The 19232-nt window shown below is 45.0% G+C and overlaps 1 protein-coding gene across 1 annotated transcript; it reads left to right on the forward strand.

Annotated features, from left to right (window-relative positions):
• The first annotated feature begins 645 nt into the window (after window positions 1–645).
• Window positions 646–16199, forward strand: SMARCE1 (SWI/SNF related BAF chromatin remodeling complex subunit E1). Its single transcript, XM_083877496.1, has 11 exons — window positions 646–702; window positions 1427–1477; window positions 1989–2032; window positions 4896–5000; window positions 7281–7361; window positions 8466–8597; window positions 10136–10307; window positions 11928–12100; window positions 13119–13220; window positions 13737–13947; window positions 14646–16199. The coding sequence occupies exons 2-11, from the start codon at window positions 1471–1473 to the stop codon at window positions 14855–14857; spliced, it is 1239 nt and encodes a 412-aa protein (XP_083733622.1). The 5' UTR covers window positions 646–702; window positions 1427–1470; the 3' UTR covers window positions 14858–16199.
• Window positions 16200–19232: the final 3033 nt, after the last annotated feature.

The raw sequence follows: 19232 nt of genomic DNA on the forward strand, positions 1-19232 counted from the left end.
CCATCGATGCTTTTACGGGCAATTATTCGGGCTCGGACACGACCCCGCAGCGTTCTCCCGTGGCCTCACTGCAGCCCGGGGCGCTTCAGGGGCCGCGCCAGCCCGTGAGGGGAAAAAGGCGCCAAAATCCCCTCGAGGGCCTCGCGCAGCCCGTGAGGGGGAAAAGGCGCCAAAATCCCCTCAGGGGTCGCGCGCAGCCCGTGAGGGGAAAAAGGCGCTAAAGCTCAGTGGGCAGGAGGCATCCGCAGGGCCGCCTTGCGCGCCCGTTCTTCCCCGCAGATTCGCCACCGGCAGCCACCACTCGGGGCACCGTGACCGGGGTGCCTGGCGCGGGGGAAAGGGACGAGCGTGTTTCTGGGCACTGCGGGTCAGGAGCACCTCGGGAGCCCCGGTGACGCCCCGCGCCTCCCCCGAGGCAGCGCCTCCGTGCCGCTAATGGCGGGTGGGGCCGCCCCTCGCGTGGCGCTCGGGTTGCATCTCGCAGATTCGCCACGGCCTCTGGAGTCGCCGCTGTCCCGGAGGCTGCGGGGACGTTCCTGGCCCCTCGGTGGTGCGCGGAGCATCCGAACAGACCCCCATGGTGAATAAGAGAGTCAGCGGCGGGCCGGGGCCGGCGTGTCGAAAGTGCGGGGCGCAGTGCGCAGGCGCCGTCGCCGCCGCCCCGGCCCGTGGGAACAAAGGGAGCGCGGCCGCAGCGAGCGGGTGAGTCCGGGGGGCCCGGCCGGGCTGACCGGGGGGCTCGGGACGGGCCCGGCCCCTCTCCGGCAGCGCTGCGGGGCTCGGGAGGGCCCTTGGGCTCGGGGAGGGAGCGGTGAGGCCGAGAGACACCCCCCCCCGGTAGCGGCCTTGGGCCCGCCCAAGGCTCCGCTCGATCTCCCCAAGCCAGCTCCGTGTGCGAGCCCGGAGCACGTCGTTAGGAGGAATCCTGAAGGAGCTTGCGGCCGCCGTGGCGTTATTTGAAGAGAAAGGCCGAAAAAAGACTTTGTTGCAGCGCCGTTTGATGCACTCCCGGGTTCGGGGCTAAAAGGTTAAGCGTTGCCTGTCAGACCGCAGCTGCCGGGCTCGGTCGTTGTTGTTTGTACCTTGTAAAGGAAATATATCATTTGGTCGTTTATGTATTAATACCAAACTTCTGAAACAGCGTAAAATAATGGGGTATCTTCTTTTTATACCTTGAGGGACAACATTTATTTATTTAGACCCTTAATATGAAGGTGACCTGAACCTGTGTGCACAGCTGTTTAAGGCCAGATTCCTTGGAAAGTCCATTAATTTTTCCAAGAGGTAACACCTTGCTTTCTGAAAACTCTTTTGTCTGTGCTCCGAAATTGACAAACTTTGATAATCCCTGGTGTCGATAACAATCAAAGATCTGCTGCGGGGAAAGGCACAACACTTACTAGCGTGATCTTCTTTTGTCTTGCAGAAGTACAAAAGTAATGTCAGGTGGCTGAAAATTTGACTATCAAAATGTCAAGTAAGTTTTTTTAAAAGATTTTTCTTTCTTTAACTTGATGTTTTAAAGATCTGGTTCCGCAGAACCTGTTTGTGAGATGATGCCATTATCCCTGGCATTAAAAGAAGTTAGCAAGTGTAGTGACTAAACTCTTGGCCTTAAATCCTGCTGTGGCTGATTCCTGGCATATTGTTTTCATAGGAAATCCAGATATCACAGCTTCTAAATCCTGTTGGACTGCATTTTTGCTTTCCCTCCTTGTAATTGGTGTGCATATAAATGAATTTCATATTCTTCCCTCTTGTGTTTGAATAAAAGGCTGGGACTAGAGCAGTGAGGGGGGGTTCAATTTTTCTTCCTTTTCTTTTTCTTGTGTTGCTTTTTGCTGTTCAGTGGCCAAATCCAAAGTCTTTCAGAGTAGAATTTGCTTGTTTTTGTAAATTCCTTTTAAAACGTTGGTCACAGCAGATGCCTTAAGAATTCGGTCAGATTTTCAAGGAAAAAAAATGTGCTTACATTTCTATCTTAACAGAAAGGCCATCCTATGCCCCACCTCCCACCCCAGCTCCTGCAACCGTAAGTATAGTGATTTTTCTCATTAACACAGAGCTTTTAGTAACTTCCCAGAACAATAATTATGGAGTTGCCTCACCTTCCTGTATGGGAAACACACTATTAATGTGATATGAATCATTTAAATTAATATCATTCTTTTTTGAGAAGTTTGGGAGAGAGAAGCTAAATAATTTTTTTAGCCTTTAAGGCTGGATCTCGCAGAAAGTGAATTTTCTATGAGCCCTCACTTGTCTCAAATGACTCACAGGGGGTTGCAGCAGTACTGGAATAGTTAAGAATCAACTGATATATTTGATTGTAAAATGTCTACTCAGCCTATGCCCAAATCATGGGCAGACAGTGTATTTTTCCACGTTTCAGTTGTACTCGGCTGCTTTTCAGTGGAATGTAGGATTATGAAACATCCTGTTACATTGTGTCAGAATAATGAAATGCTCCTGATGGCAGTCTTGGATTCCTTGAAATCACTGGTATTTTTGAATCTAGAGCATGGGAAATATTTCACTTTCTAGTAAAGTGATGTGGCCTGACACTGAGGAAAACATGAGCTTTAAATCCCTTCCAGTGATGCTCCTGGATGCACAAAGGTGCTGCAGTACCAGTGTGCTGTGGGCAGGAACTGTTTGAAAGTAAATGCACATCTTTTGTCACATTTGTGAATAGTTTGGGCTTTAAGACAAATCCTTCATACAGAAGATTGAGCAAAAATGCTATAGTAATTTTTTTTTTTAACCAAAGTGAATTGGAAAACTGTTACCCAGTAGTGTGTCCTTGATCTCTGCAGGATGGGAGCTAGAAGGAATGTGATCCTTCAAATTTATTGTGCCATACTTTACAGGAAGAGGCTGGAAAATCATATGCATAAATACAAGTTATGTTTTTATAAGTTTACATAAATAAAGCTTGAGTTGCATAGTTTGCTCAGAGTTTTCATAGATCTGTGGCAGTGTTAGAAGGAACATGATGGATCCACTCTGACCACTGGATTCCTGCATCGAGAGCTGTGCAAACACACGTGATTGTTTTGGCATGTAGCATGGATACAGATGTTTAATGGTTCATGTTGGTGTGGTACAGTCCTTCAGAAGGATACACGAAACACATGTCAGAGCTGCAGCCAGTGACATGCATTGCCTGTCTGACAAGCATCTTTTATTTTGTATTGTATTTTATACACTCCTTCACGTGATGGTCTGTGCCCTGTTAATGCAAGTCATAAAGTAGCCAAATAACCTTGCTTGTTCTTCCACAGCCAGTTCCAGGTGCTGCAGTCAACAAAATCCCAGTAATTCTCAAAACTGCAGTACTGTACCTGAAATAAAAAATCTCCATGTGATTCAAGGTAGTTCCTGGTAACATTTAAATCCTGTCTTGCAGAAATAAAGAATTAAGCAGACGGAGATTACAATTGTCACCTGGTTTTATTGAAGAGGTGTAGTTCAACATATTCAAAACCTGTTGTTATGGTAATACAAAAGACTGTAGTAAAACAGTGCCTTCTGAAGTAGTGAATGTGTATGTTATGAGCCCAGGCATACAGATGAGCACATCAGCTGCTGTGACTGAGTTAAAAAGCTTGGCAATAAAATCTCTATTGAAGACTGACTGTTAAAGGATGATTTTCTTCTACACTTGTGTGTTTAGAAATAAACTCCTGCAGTGTGTCTGCATTGACCTGAAACCTTCCTGGTTACTGTAATCAGCTCCTAGGACACTTCTGTTCAGTGTTTGTATGTGTCATACATTGGTTCTTAGAGTCCTGAACCTATCTGTCAAATTTTTATAACTGTAATCCAGAACAGGTCCAGTAAGCAAATCCCTGTGAAAGACTTCTTGGAATGTTTATTAGGACTGCTGGAGACTGGGACACTGTGGGAATGACATTAAAATGTACAGAAACACTCCAGGCTCTCTGAATCCTAATGGAATCATAGAATCACCACAGTCAGGACTTAATCACAGTTACCATTAAATAGTTGATCTATTTTTCCAAGAAAATCTGACTGGGAAAGGAGGGATAATGGAAAAAAAAAATCATTTGAGGAGGGGAATACAAGGAACCTGGTGAACTTGAGTGTCCATTGCTAAGTGAGAAGGGAATATAAAGAAACAAGTTGGTTTTTTTCTGTGCAACTGAGGTAAGAACAAATCAATCCACTTTCATGAATGAATGAAGATATATTGATTAACTTCTGAATTGTCTTGGATTTGGTGATGTGTTCAGACTAGTTTAAAGCTTTTAACTCACAGATCTTATTGCAGATGTAGAGTTCCTCAGCTCTGTCAGTCTACAGCCTGCCTTATAACAGAGGGATGTCTCTGGGAGTTGTCTTCAACCACTGGCAGTGGAGCACAGGTGGTGCTCTGAGAGATTTCCTCCCCTGCCCATTTGTTGGGAAGGCAGAATTCTGGGAAGAAAAGCAGGCAGGGATTTTCACTGGTGTAATAAATGTGGGTACTTAGGATTTCTGCCCCATCACTGGGTGCTGTGTTTCCCTGTCACTTTCACCTTTGGGGGACAAAAGTCTTCTGAATTCCTTGGTGGCTTATGTTGAAAAAGTTTATCAGCCATGAGCTGAATTTACAGAATACTTGTTTAAATGAGTTACACAGTTAATAGAAATAAAATCACCAATTCCAGACAGAAATTTGTAGTGACACATTTGCCTAAAAGTCCTGTTTCCTTACCAGGTTTATACTGGAGTAAGTTGTATGTGTTGGGAAGACACCAACTGCTACACCTCATTGCTTGTTTGAATTCTGGTTGCTTTTGCATGCCATATTGCAGTTCATTTTCATTTCTGTGTTTTCCTCGTTTGAGCTCATTTCTCATTCGTGTTTTTGTCTCATTTGTTTCCATCAGCAAATGCCCAGCACCCCAGGGTTTGTGGGATACAATCCATACAGCCATCTGGCCTACAACAACTACAGGCTGGGAGGGAACCCGGGCACCAACAGCCGGGTCACGGTAGGAGAATCAACTATTACATCCTCCGGCAAACACCAGGAACTGACCAGAAATGGCTTTAGGGTTAGGTTCTTCAGAGTCTTGGCTGCTGCCACTTCTTTATTAAAAAAAAAACAAAAACAACTTCTGATTCTTATTCCTCACCTTCCCCCCCTTCCCCTTCACTCTGAAACCTTTTGCAGGAAAATGGGTTTTTACTCAGCAGGGAAAACTGGTAATGGTATATGATGCAGACATCCAAAAAGACAGACTTTGTGGTCTTCAGTGACCACTGCATGCAGAGGAAAAGGTTCTGTAGCTGGGTATGAATTTTTGGAGGGAGGGAACTGCTCTTTTTGCTGAGGTTCATTGGTACAAAAATAAGGAAGAACATTTTGCAAACTGGAGATCGTTGATAGTCGTTGCATCATCCTGTTGAGCCATGCGAGAGGGACAGGCCTTTATTTTTCTTTGTAGTCTTAGTCTGATAATAACTGCACAGTCCCAAGTTCAGTCATTATTTTTTCAACAAAAGTGTGATGTTGATAATAAAATAGAATCCTTTCAGCTCGTATATGTGTCAGTGTGTGGGAAATGGATGTTACATTCATTTTTCGTAGAGTAAACAAAGTGAGGTGGAGACAAGTGATGAGGGAGGTGACAGCTTCTTTCAAACATGAATTCAAGTCCTAGCATTGTATGCAGTTAGGAAACAAAAATAGACAGTGGAAATGTAACACTTTTATAACACAACAGAAACAGAGTAAATCCTTGATATTTTCTTAAATATCTCAGAACTTTAAAGTTTTTTCATGTAGAGCTTTGTACCTCAAAGCTTCTGATCAGTTTGGAAGGTGATACAAAGATTTCTCAAGGACCAAATACATGGTGCTTTTAAAGAAGCATACTCTTTTTATGCCTCTCATATAAATCTTCTTTCAAGCTTCAAATATGAAGTTCATCCAGTTTGTTAACGCATTTACAGAAAGGACCTTCCCCTACAAGCTGGAATTGACTGTCCAAATGGATACTTTCCTTATACAAGACTAAGTCAGGTTTTGTCTGAGAACTTCCATTGTTTCTGTATGTCACAAGCATACACAGCCTGCTCTGCCATGCATATCCCAGCATATGGATGGTGTCTTTAAACACCTCTTAATTTAAAAGCATTAAACAGTTTCCGTTAATGTTTTTCCAACCCATCTGTATGTGTATCTATGTATACATTTTGGTGATGCATATACCTCATGCACATTATTTATACACAGTTCTGTATGCATTGTTCATAGAGCTCCATAAATTCAGGGGAAAAACAAAACAAATCTATGAGGAGGAAAACTGAGTATTGAACGTGAGCCTTCTGAGCTACACCCAAGTATTGATCTACAGGCCACAGCCCTGAAAGATCTTGAACCTGCTTTATATTTTCATGTAAATAGTCCCACTTAATAGAACTCCTGGCATGTGGAAGTGCTGGAAAAGTGGAGGATTTCAGACCCTGCAGTTGACAGGGGCTGTGATGCCATTGCACTGTTTTAGGAGCAAGCCCTATTGGGTGTTCTGTGGATTGAGGGGATGCAAGAGGACCCAGCAGCTTTCCAGCAGCAGCATTAAAGCTCAGTGGCCTTTTGTGTGGTGCCATCAGTGTCTGGCAGTGTGAAGCCAAAGGAAGACACAGCACAGGAGCATGTCCAGGCTAACTGGGACAATTCATTACAGCTTGGCTACATGTAGAGCACATATTTACCTTTTAGCTGCGTAGGGTTGTTTTCTTTTCATAAAGAGTCTGTTAATTGGCTCCAAATTACCACTGACAAATTTTGCAGAAAAATAATTGCTAGAATTATTTGGTAATGTCTCTAATGTCTTAAATTTTTTAAACTTTGTTCATATCTTTTTTCACCTGTACAGTAGCCACATTAAATTTCAATTAAATCAAAACAGATAAATTAGTCATCAGAAGTGAAAAAAAACAACGTGCTGGGATTAGTGTTTCCATGTCAGTTCCTGAGCTGTGTAGTTCAGTTTTAAGAACATGGAACCCTTTTGAGGATTTATCTAGTTACTGCTCTGTAATCTTACAGAGAAAAGGACAAACTTAGATTGGGAATTATTGATGTGAGGACCAGCTCTAGCCTAGTGCTTGTTCACTTACAGACTGGGTAATTTTTTTGGTGATGTTGCTTGCTTCTCTTGGTGGGGGCGTGTGAATGCACAAGAATGAGTGTTCTCCAAAACTAGTGCATGTGGAAACTGTTCAGTGATCCCATTAACGAATGGATTTATCCGGTTCTTTTATAGGCTTCCTCTGGTATTACCATTCCAAAGCCCCCCAAACCCCCAGACAAGCCCCTGATGCCCTACATGAGGTACAGCCGGAAGGTGGGTATTACAGTGTCTGTCAGTAATAAAGTCAGTGTTCGTTTGTGCTAACAATTAATCGCTATGATCTTAGTTTCAGCTTCTAAACGTTGACTCCTAACAGCCTGCGCTCTCTTAAGGGGATGTAAAGTACAGAGTCTGCCCTGCAGAACAAAGGCAGCAGTAGTCTGGTCTCACAGTTGCCAATTTCTGGGGGGAAAATTGCTAAAATGCTAATTCCTACCACTGTCTGCTGACAAGGATCCACCCCGCCACATTCAGAAGTTCCTGTGACTTACTGACAGAACTTTTTTATATAAAGGAAGTATTCCTTGCGTTTTCTGGGCTTGGTGCAGTGCTGTAGCTGGACTGAAGAGTAGCAATGAGTGGACTTTGCATGTTCTCCTTCACCACCCTAGCCCGTGGCAACGTTTGCTTCGCTATTCTGTGAACTGTTTGACAGAAAGTAGGAGAGAGACTCTTGTGGAGTCTGGAATCTGATGGGGCATGGGGAGGGCATGGCAGCCTGGCTGAAGTGGGTGAGCCGGAAGGAATTTCTTCCACTTCTGGTAAAGTATCTTTACCAGCATGTCTGTCTTAGGCCAAAAAACATCAACATACACAAAAAAAAAAAAAAAAGTCAAGTGGCGCAGCAAGAAATTACACTGGCAGCTCTCCTTTTTTTTTCCCTATAAAGTTAGAAACCTTTTTGGTGGAGTCAGAACTTGTTGGAACTCAGATTGATCAGCAAGACTGAAATATTGTGAAATGTTACATTCTGATCTGAAAAGCTCAGTCTCTTTGTCATAATCTACTGCTGGATGTGTTTACTCAGTAGCATTTTTTTCCCCGAGATGCAGCGATGTTCATTTAAGAAGAGAATTGAGAGGGTTAAAGGCAATATTCCCATGAGACCAAAGCCACTCAGCAATTGCCTGGTTCAGTAGCTGGCTTCCTACTGACTTCCTACCCCAGAAAATAATCCAGATAGTTTAGCCAGACTCATTCCTAACTTTATCCTGTTTTTCATGATGATTCCAGAAAGAGCACTGAGATGACAATATAAAATGTTTAATTTGGAAGTATTTAGAAATCATTAGTAAAGCTCCAGCTGTTTCTGTTAAGGTCTGGGACCAAGTGAAGGCGTCCAATCCTGATTTGAAGTTATGGGAAATTGGCAAGATTATTGGAGGAATGTGGCGAGATCTCACTGATGAAGAGAAGCAAGAGTATTTGAATGAATATGAAGCTGAAAAGGTAAATGGAAGAAATCTGGGATGTTTATTACAGCTGATTCTTCTAGGAACTGGTCTGAGAAGAAAAATTCATCTTCCCCATTCAGGGGTGTTTGAGGCATTCACGAGAGCCCTGTATGTAACTTAAATGGAAGTTTGTCCTGACACGTCTCTTAGATTTTTTAAATAACTGTGCATCAACTGTGACTGGTCAGTTTTTAGACCTAATTCAAAATGAAGTATTTATAATTGAATGTCGATTTTAACTGTTTAATGAATGGATTTGATTGTACAACATCAGTATTGAAAAGATTATCTCAACACCAAAATCCTCTTTCAAAACTGGTGCTCTGCAACTACTGCTGTTGTCATGAACATGTTCCTAAGAGACTTCCAGTCACGTGGGGTTTGGTTTTCCTGGTGGAACTCCACGCTGTGGCATTAATGTTTTGTTTCTTAATTGAAAATGTTACCACTTGTAGGGTTTTCTTGTGCTTTTGTTTTGGTTTTATTGATCTAAATGACAAGAGATGACAGCTGCCTCGTGTCTAGGTTGGTAAGTGTTGAGCACCTGTATGAGACTGTTCTTGTGATTCTCAGGTACAAAGGGAGAATTGTCCAGCTGATGTATTGTGCTTACACCTGGCAGGCACCTGAGGCTCTGACTACCTGGACAAATCTCAGCTGGTTTTATTCCAAGGCAGTAGAGAAGTACTGCAAAGCTCAGTGCTCTTAGCTGAGAAAAAAAGAATCCAGGAATTCTATTTTTAACTTGGTAATGATGTTTAGATTGTAAGCTCCTTGGGGCAGGGGCCAGCTGGTTTCTGTTTGTACAGTGCCAAGACAGAAGGATTCTGGTCCTGATTATAAAGAGTTTTAGGTACTTTTAACAATATCATAGATTATATCCTTTTTTCATTGGAAATATCTCAAATCACTGTACAGAATCTTAAAAGTGAGATTAAAGAAAGCCATTAAAAGGGAAAAGGTATTTCAAAGAATGTGAAAATAGTGCTGCTGTCTTGCTGCCAGGAGGAGACATGAGTCTGGCTGCAGCTTTCTGGGCCATCCCAGAGCAGGGATGGGACAAAGAATGGACAAGTCTTAAGTGATTTTGCAAAGTGGTTCATGACATACTGGCATAATGAAAGAGAAGAAATCAGAATCACAGATCTAGTTAGAACTCCAGAGAATTACTGAGAATATTTTGTATTTGCTAATTTCATCTTACCAGAACTTGTTCATAAATGTTCTGAGCTGTTTGAATTTGAAATCTCAGAAAACAAAGCTATCAAACACAGCATAAGCATATAAGACTTCCAGGTAGTAAAACTGAAAAGGACCTAAAAACCAGCTGTGTTTTTAAAACACAAACAACTATAGAAGAAGTTTTAACTTGTAAAAAAGAAGGACTGAGAGAATCTGATCATTTATATCTCAGCCAGACGATTCAGATTCAGCTTTGTCTGTGCAAACCGCGCTGTGAGTTACACAGGGCGCAGTAGTGGCGAGGTGGGGATCACCCAGTGGTGCAATCAAACCGTGTTGGTCACCTTTCAGATCGAGTACAACGAGTCCATGAAGGCTTACCACAACTCCCCTGCCTACCTGGCCTACATCAACGCCAAGAGCCGCGCCGAGGCGGCGCTGGAGGAGGAGAGCCGGCAGCGGCAGTCGCGCATGGAGAAAGGGGAGCCCTACATGAGCATCCAGCCCGCTGAGGATCCCGATGGTAAGGAGCATGTGTGCACTCCCAGTGAGACACTCTCATGGCAGGACAGGCCGTGGAGATACAGAAAACCACCTGTGTGTATCTGCCACAGCGCTTCACATGGCTTTGTTTCTGCTTTGGTGCTTTGATGCCGATTTTCATTGCCACGTTTTATTCCGTACAGCTGATTGTGTTCCCAAAAGTAAGGTGGCACCCATGGCAAAAGTTATCCCAACCCTTCTTAAATTAAGTGTGAAGTAATGCTTAATAGTTCAAACCAAATCAGTCTGCTCACAGCACCGTAATGGCTTTAGCACATGCTTTAGAAAAGGCTTAGATGCCTGATTTAATCCGGCTTGGATGGAATGTTGTGCTTTATTACCAGAAGCACTTAAATCTGACAGGCAGAGTTCTGGTGTGATTAAGAGCACCTGAACTTTGAATGTGTTCAAGAACTGTCATTTGAAATTGTTTGGGGATTGAGGTGCCCTTGCTGCTGACAAGTTGATGAGAAAATTCTGAAAGTTTATTTGACTGCAAGGAAATGCACCCCACCCAGTGGGAAAAGTCAGCCTCACACACCTCATGGCTGCTTTTAAATTCATCACCAAATACTTGTTGAAACCTGAGGGTGAAAAATGTACTCAGTTACACCCTTTTTTTTCCTTCCCCCTTGTAAAAGCACACCCCTGAGATGAAGCTTATGGCAAACAGCATTTTCCTCTGTGTGAGGTAATTGCAACATTTATGTAAATACATTTCATAGCTGGAACCTGGGGACTTGAGATTCTGTTCTGTGCCACCTGAGCAAAATAGACTCAGGCAGAACCAACCCTTGCCTCTTTTTTGCTTTGTTTCATCAGACAATATAACACTGTGAAATAAAGAAACTTTCATTAGTTTGGCTAGTTGGTTTCTTTGGTAGTATCTTCTGGCATGGTGTTAAGCTTCTTAAGATTTCTGTTAATAATTGGGATAGTCATCTCCAGTAGGAATACTTAATATAAAACAAATTAGACTTCTGGACTTCTCTACCTGGCATTTTTCTGGGAGATAATTCATACTTGTTGTTTAACTGGTTTCTCTTTAGAGAAACGCACTTACTAATAAATAATCAAATACACTTAATACCTGACTGTGAATTTTCAGTGATGAGTAAATGTGTCTCACTTCTTCATGCTTTCAATCCTCAGTGTTTTAAAAAAATAAGTGTTTTTGATCTGTGCTACAAAGGTTATTTATAGAAGAGTCACTATACCACTGGCATTTTGTTCTGGAAACATGATTAATCAGGAATGGGTCTTCTATTTGGTGTATTAATAGTCCCTCTTACTGTGGAAATGTGGAAAGCAACAGAGTGAATAACTAGGTCAGCCCCAATTTCAGGTGTGGGAAATGCATGTGAAATCAGCTGTTAGAGCTGTGCCAGGTAACGTGTGTTACCTGCCCTGGCCACACTTTGTCTCCTCTTGTGATTCCCTGATGCTCTGTGTGTGTTCCTGTGAACTTTGTGAGATGACAACTACTGGTGTTAGGTCTCATAGTTTGGTTTTTTGTGAGTGGCCATGTCAGTACAGTGTCATCAGACTTGGCTCTCATTTTGTGGGATCAAAGCAGTTACCCCTCGCCCTCCTGTTCCAGATTACGACGATGGGTTCTCCATGAAGCACACGGCCACGGCGCGGTTCCAGAGGAACCACCGGCTCATCAGCGAGATCCTGAGCGAGAGTGTGGTGCCCGACGTCCGCTCCGTGGTCACCACAGCCAGAATGCAAGTCCTGAAACGCCAGGTTCAGTCTTTAATGGTTCATCAGGTAAAGAGAAAGGATGCGGATGCAGCTGCAACACGGTGGGGTTGGGCTCTGCTCCAAGGCTTGGATCATTCGATAACCTACGTGACTGTTCTTGCTGCCTGTCAATGTTCTGTGTGCTCCAGGAGATAATCCCTGGGATTTCTTGGGAGCTGCAGAACGTGAGACTTCACCTGCTGTGCTGTTTTGTTCTGGAGGATCGTGTTAAACTGTATTTCGTTCTTTGAGATGTCCCAAGTCTTAGTTCCATAGTTCATTTTTACACACAGCCCTCTGTATGCAGTGTAAAAGTCTGGTGGTTAATAAGTACTGGTAGGGTTCTGATTTCGGATACCTGACAACTCACCTTGTTTGTAATTATTCTTTTTTATTTTCCAGTAAATTGTCCCTATGCTAACATTTTTCACTGAAAGTTAAATTTATACTAAATACATGGCGAAGTCACACCTGCATGTTTCACCAAGCTTTGGCACATGCCTGTGTTGTCCAAACACTCATGTTACCAAAAGAATCCTTTCAGCATGGTCACTGTGTGTGGGTGAAGCAAGACCAGAATTTGGCAGAGATTTCTTGGGGTTTTTTTAAATTACAGAAGATTTGGAGGGTGGAGGGGGTGGTTGTCATTCTTTCCAGTGAATTGTGGTTTTTCTGTGTTAGAGAATATAATTGATGTGGAGGGTGTGTCTATACCTGTGAGCTGTGTGTATACAGACCTGTGGGATATGTATACACAGACCTGGGGGTGCAGAATAGGCAAGAAAATGTGCAGATTTGATGCTAGAAGCTTCACCTCAGGTACACAGTGTTTCATTTACAATATGCTTGAACTGCTGCACAGACCCATGTACTGTTCCTACTTTTCAGTATGAACTTCTGAGCTAGTGAGTATCAGAGGCAGGCAGAAGGCTGTTTACATATTAGACCAATATTTAAAAATAAACCCATATGAAAATTTGTATGTGTAGCTGTGCAGTTTTTAGGTGACTGCACAGTCATGTTCTTGCTGTTGTTTCACTTCCAGCGTAAGCTTGAAGCTGAGCTGCTGCAGATTGAGGAGCGTCACCAGGAAAAGAAGAGAAAGTTTTTGGAAAGCACAGAATCTTTCAACAACGAGCTTAAAAGGGTACAACTCATTTTTCTCACTTACTTTGAGGAAGCTGCTGGTTCCACAGTGGTGCAAGTGCTTCAGTTCTCTGTTCAGTTCTGAGCAGTTGCCCAGCTGCTGGGATGGTGCCCTGGTGTGGGTGGAACAAAGATAATTTCCTGCTCCTTCGGTGATCTTTAGGGGGACATTGGGCCAGTACAGTTTAGAAGTGGTGCCTCCAGGCTGGGCTGGGTGAATTCACTCAGAGCAGCTGGAGGAAGGTGGCTTGAAGCCACTGTGGAGGGCACACTGCTCTCCTTGGCTGCATTCAAATAACAAGTTTTAGGTTGTTTATTTATTCCCTCTCTTTTTCTTGTTAATATGCCTGTATCTCCCTTCCTAGTTACTTTTAATATAAGCTTTGTAAAATCAAAAGGACTGTGCTGCGTGTGGAAATAATGAACTCATCATTGGGGTTTAGTGATTTATTTCTCGGGGTAACTAAGGTAGCAAAAGAGCTAAAGAGTTTTCCTTTGTTTTGTTTTTAATTGCTAGTTATGCAGTTTGAAGGTGGAAGTGGATATGGAAAAAATTGCAGCTGAAATTGCTCAAGCTGAGGAACAGGCTCGCAAGAGACAGGAGGAAAGGGAAAAGGAAGCAGCTGAGCAAGCCGAGCGCAGTCAGAACAGCCTGGCAGCCGAGGAGGAGCAGGGAGCCAGCAAGGGGGAGGAGAAGAAGGAAGAGGAGAGCACTCCAATGGAGACAGGTAACTGCATCTGAACATCTGCTGCAGAATCCTCCAAGGATCAGCATTAAAGGGTCTCTGAGGAGAACAGTTCACTCCGTCTTGGTAAACACAGGCATTTGCTTGCTTCTCATTAAATTACTCATTTTTAAAAGAGGAGAGGATAAGATCCCACAGAGCCCCATGTCTTGCTTTGTGTGTGATGTACCCAGGGAAAGAAAATACTAAACCTGAAGTTAGACGTGGGTGGGAGTGTTTCCTTGTCCCAGTGTCAGTGTCCAGCCAGGATGATGTAACAGCAATGCTTCTTATGCAGCTCTCAGGCAAATTTTCCAGCTGCTTTGTGCTCTGGACAGTGGCAGTAAGAAATGCTGCTGGATTCAGGAGTCCCAGTGACTAGTACATCAGTGAGTCACTGCTGGAACTACAGGAGCATAAGGAAAGAGGCACCAAGGAGTTTGAATTCCAGTGCTTCTGCTTTAATGAGGAGCATGGCTTTCTTATGGCTGGAATTCTGAGATCAGGCAGCCATGGCTGACATCAGGATGCATGTGTCCTCAGCACTGAGCACTGTGCTTGTTCCTGCATGTTCTAAGTGACAGAAGTGACTGCTAAGGAATACTTGTATTTATTATAGCTTCTGTTTCTTCCTAAATCCTAATTGCACAATCTAAATAAATACTGGCACGTAAATGACACCAAGAAAAATGTTTTTCCAGAAGAGCCTCACCCGGAAGAGAGCACAGAGAACCAGCAGAATGGTGAAGAAGGAACCTCCACCCCAGAGGACAAGGAGAGTGGTCAGGAAGGGGTGGACAGCACAGCTGAGGAGGGAACCAGTGACAGCAACACCGGCTCAGAGAGCAACAGTGCGACCGTGGAGGAGCCACCCGCAGACCCCATCGCCGAGGAGGGCGAGAAGAAAGAATAATCACTGACTCAGTTCCTGTGTCTCTGTAATGAAGTACTGTTTGATTTCAGAGCGTGCTCTGCGGCTGTTGTACCTTCCCTGCCTCTGTCACTTGTCTCCAAAGGATGCCAGGGCTTATCGACAATGTCAGGTTATCAGCGTAGCAACGTGAAGGGGCCTGTAGAGGCACAGAGTGTCCTGCAGCAGGCAGAAAAGGAACCTCATGTGTCTAAACACAGCCATTACAGTGTGGAGAGGTGCTTGTATCACTTGTAGTTCTTCCCTAGAAAGACACCACTGGTTTTGGTTTCCATATGAGAAATCAGGCCTTCTCCTTTTCTTCTGATGCCATAGACACAGTGGCACTTTTCCCCAAGGGCCCTTCCTGCCCCTTTGTGGCAGCAGTGAGGTGCAGGGTGTCTCACCTGTGCTGCAGTCCTGGCCTGACTGCACAAGGGTCCTGCTCCTGGCAGTGGCACTGGCTTTCTGGAGGGGCTGGAATGTGGCTGAAGCATTCAGACCTGTTCTTACTATGGAGCAAAGACCTGATGCCTGCCCAGGGTGTCACCTGGAGCATCTCCTTACCTAACAGCCCCAAAAGACCCCTATGTTCCACAGCTACTGTGCTGTATGTCAGCAAGGGCAATTTCTGCTGCAGCTGCACCAGTCCATGCTTTAAAGAAAGCTCTCAGTCCTCAGCAGCAGCTCCAGAGTGAGGCTGAAAGTCTGGTGTTTAGGGGTTTTTGGTGTAACTTGTTTTTCTAGAGTAGCTGCTCTGCAGTGGCGGAAACTTGCTCATGGTCTGTGTGTGGCATGTCAGGAGATCCAGTTCCAGAGGGCTCAGTGTAGTATTGCAGGAAATGACACATCATGAGGGATTTTTTTTTCTGTGGTGCAGGATTCTTTTCAACAAGCCTTTGCTTTCTTTCCCAATTAACTCCTTTATTTGCTACCAAGAGGCCCTGGTGTGGCCTCAGCCAGAGACCTGGCACAGAACAGAGCAGGAGAGTGTTTAGACACGCACATGTTCTCTGAGCAGACAGTCACTGATATGGCACAAATGGTAAAAAATAGTAGTTTTGCTTGTATTGAGCTTTCAGAACCTCTGGAGACTCCACAAATATATTGAAAAGGCCATAATTTGCCCTATATAAGCAAAAGCCCACAAATAAATACACTGAATTGCAGCAACAGCCATGGGCCACTTCTTGACTTTACAATTGAGGGAACACATAATGTTGCAATGAACCGATGTGTATTTGCAGAGTAGTGGGTCTATCAGATGGTGTTTTTTAAATCCTTTTTCTTTTTTTATGGTCTAAAAATAATAAAATCCAACAAGTTTGGTTTTTTTTTAAACTCACAGTGGTCTGTTCTTGTCTTTTAAGGTAGTGCCAGTGTTGGGTTCAGAGCTTTCATCAGCCATTCTCCATCTCAAGCCAGAGGAAAACAAGCACACAGGATTTTATTTCTTACACAGTACCAGCTGCTGGCTGGGCTGAAGCTCCCCTCCCTCCCATGGGGCCCAGGTGGGGTTCCACACCTGAGGTGCTGCAAACCCTTGTTGTGAAACAGCTTTTATCTGCACCAGCCCTGGGTTCTGTAGGCTGGGGGTGCTTTTCATCTGCTCCAAATTCTCAAGGTGTATGTAAATAACTTCTTATTGGCAAAGACGGGTGTGTGCAGCTCAGGGTGTGAACATGAAGGAGTGGGTGTCATCTCCACGAGTGAAATAACTTGTCCAAGCACATGAGAACGTGAAGGAATGCCCATTGGCAGCATTGGAGCACTGACCAGCCCTATGGTGCCTGGCAGAGGTGTCTACAAGTGACAGGAGTATCAGGGGCCCAGCACAGGAGAGAGACAGACCTCAGGAGAGATGTGGCTCCTGCAGCAGCCCTTCCTCAGAGCAACCTGGAGCTGGTGGGCCCCATGTCCTCCTACAGGTCCTCAGTGTGGGATGTTCTTGATGGACCCTGTGGCCACCTGCAGGTCCCCAGCAGGGCCAGGAACCCTTCCTCCCGTGAGGAAGAGCCCTCATGCTTTGCTGGTGGTCCTGCTGGAGCTGCTGTGTTTCTGGGTGCCCTGTCTGGCAGGTGTGGGTGGAGGCTGGAGGTCTGGGGTGCAGCCATCCCCCATGAGGTGCTGAGAGCTGGTGAGTCCCTCACACCCCCAGGGGACCAAAGCAAAGAGGCAAATCCAACCCTTGCATCATGTGAGGGAGTTTGTTTTCTTTGGTTTGTTTTTCTCTTCAAGAAAAACTAGGGGGTTTTTGAGTCTGACTCAGGCGTTGTGACCTCTGACATCACCATGGTGCTGCTGCTGGTTTGCTCTGCAGGCAAAGGTTCTTGTCTGTTTTGGGTCGTTGTCAAAAATATGCTTTTATCTCACCACAGAAACACACTCAGTAAAAGTTATTAAGAAGCCTGGGTTAAAAAAAGAACTGATCTCAAAGTTTTTTCTTGGTTTGGGGGTTTGTTGGGGTTTTGGGGTTTTTTTGCATTTAGTTAATTATTAGATTTTATCACCCCGAAAACCTTCTAACCTACAAAGCTGGTACAGAGTAACGGGTACATAGCACAAAGCAGGCCCAAAGGGTAAGTTTTGAAAGGGATTGAGACGTTAAAATATGAACCAGGCACTTTGTGAGGTTGTTCAGAAATGATTCACCAGATGAAGTGAACCCAGAGCCCAGGCCTCTGAGAGCTTCATGCACCCAAATCCCTTCCAAACCCCTCACCTACATACAGGACTGAGCTTGGCTTCTCAGAAAGACAAAAGCCTCATATTTGTGCAGCAGCTAAACTTTCAGAGAAGAAAAAAAGGCTTATAGAGAAATAAACAAGGTTGGGTTTATTTTTTAAATGGTAAGAAATCACCTGTGTATCACCTGGACAAGTCTTGCCAAGTTGCTCTGCCTGGAGCCAAACCAGCTGCAGACGCTGCTCACAAGAGAGGATTATGCTGGTGACAGAAAGAAATAAAACAGATTAAAGGAGCTTTACAGGAATAAAATATCAAAGCAAATCCGAACGCTGGTGCAAAGGAGTGGCTGGGGCAGCTCGTGTGTGTCAGGGAGCCAGAGCCTGCTCAGAGCCTTGTGCTGCATCAATGCAGGTCAGGGCAGGAGCAGAGACCCTGAACGCTGACCTCGTGAGGCTTGGGAGAGCAGGTCCAGAGCCCCTGGTGGGGGAGCCCACATCCACACCTGTGTGGGGATAAACTGGGGGTCAGGAGGGTCCTGAGAAGGGGAGGTGTGTGTGGACAGCACACAGGGAGCAGGGTCGGACCCTTGCTCTGCTCAGGCCCTTGCCGAAGTCCCTCCTCTATCCCAGGATTTGCTTTTCCATTTCCCACCTGCTCCAAGTGCAGCCTGCCCTGTCCCAAGGAGCCAGAGATGGTTTATTTCTCCTTTTCTTGCCCCAGGTTTTGCCCTGAACCTCCAGCCAGGGAGGCTTTGCTGTTCAGTTTTCTTTTTTAAAAAAGCTATTTTGGATTTTTTTGCCCTCAATTTATCAAAAGCTACTCAAAGCATGTTTGATTATCCACCAATCCAAACCCGCCCCCCCCACTACCATGCTGCCACTGTCACCAAAACAGCAGTGTGCTGTCCCTGCTCCTGTGTGACCTCCCTTCATCCCCTTAACTGACAAGTGTTCCCAGCAGCCCCAAGTGCTGGAATACTGGAGGAAAACACCCCTCATGGCCGACTGGAGATGGAATTGGTGCAGGTTATGTGCTGGCAGAGGTGCGTGAGCTGCAGCAGGCACTGCCACCAGGAGTCCCCATCAACCTTCCCGAAGGACACACAGCCCTACGCTTGGCTGTAAACGTGAGCAGTGCTTTCCTTGTACAGGATCGGCAGTGTCAGCAGCAGCAGCAGTTGTGGCAGCTCAGGCTCTGTGTGACTGCTCAGGGCTTGACACAGACTCAGGGCTTGACACGGACTCAATTCCCAGCTGGAGTTCAACTCCTCTCACCCTGAGAGCTGCTGGTTGTACCAGCTCAGAGGGAGATGCAGTTGTATCAACTCACACTTTGTGAGGCTTTTGTACCAATTTGCCAAATCAGGGGGAGATGCTCACACGTCACTCACCTGCAGCTTTGACCTCTCCAGGCACCTGAATATGAACTGCTGGTGCTGCACTGCAGAAGTGGGGGCTCAGTCATGGCAGGTAGTCAGAGAGGCTGGAATTCCACGTGTTCCCCCAGGCAGGCACCCAGCAAATTCCAGTTTCATCCTCAACTGTTACAGCCAAGACTGTAGCTTGTAGCCAATGCTTTCAAGGAGTCACAACACCCGCTCAAGACTTTGAATCCAGGGCTTGGATCTCTGGGCTTGAAATCCCCTGTGTACACAGAGTGCTATTGGCAGTGACTGGCAAATCTCTCCCAG

Source organism: Zosterops lateralis, assembly GCF_965231275.1.
Source record: "Zosterops lateralis genome assembly, chromosome: 24".
In the NCBI taxonomy this organism is placed as follows: domain Eukaryota; kingdom Metazoa; phylum Chordata; class Aves; order Passeriformes; family Zosteropidae; genus Zosterops; species Zosterops lateralis.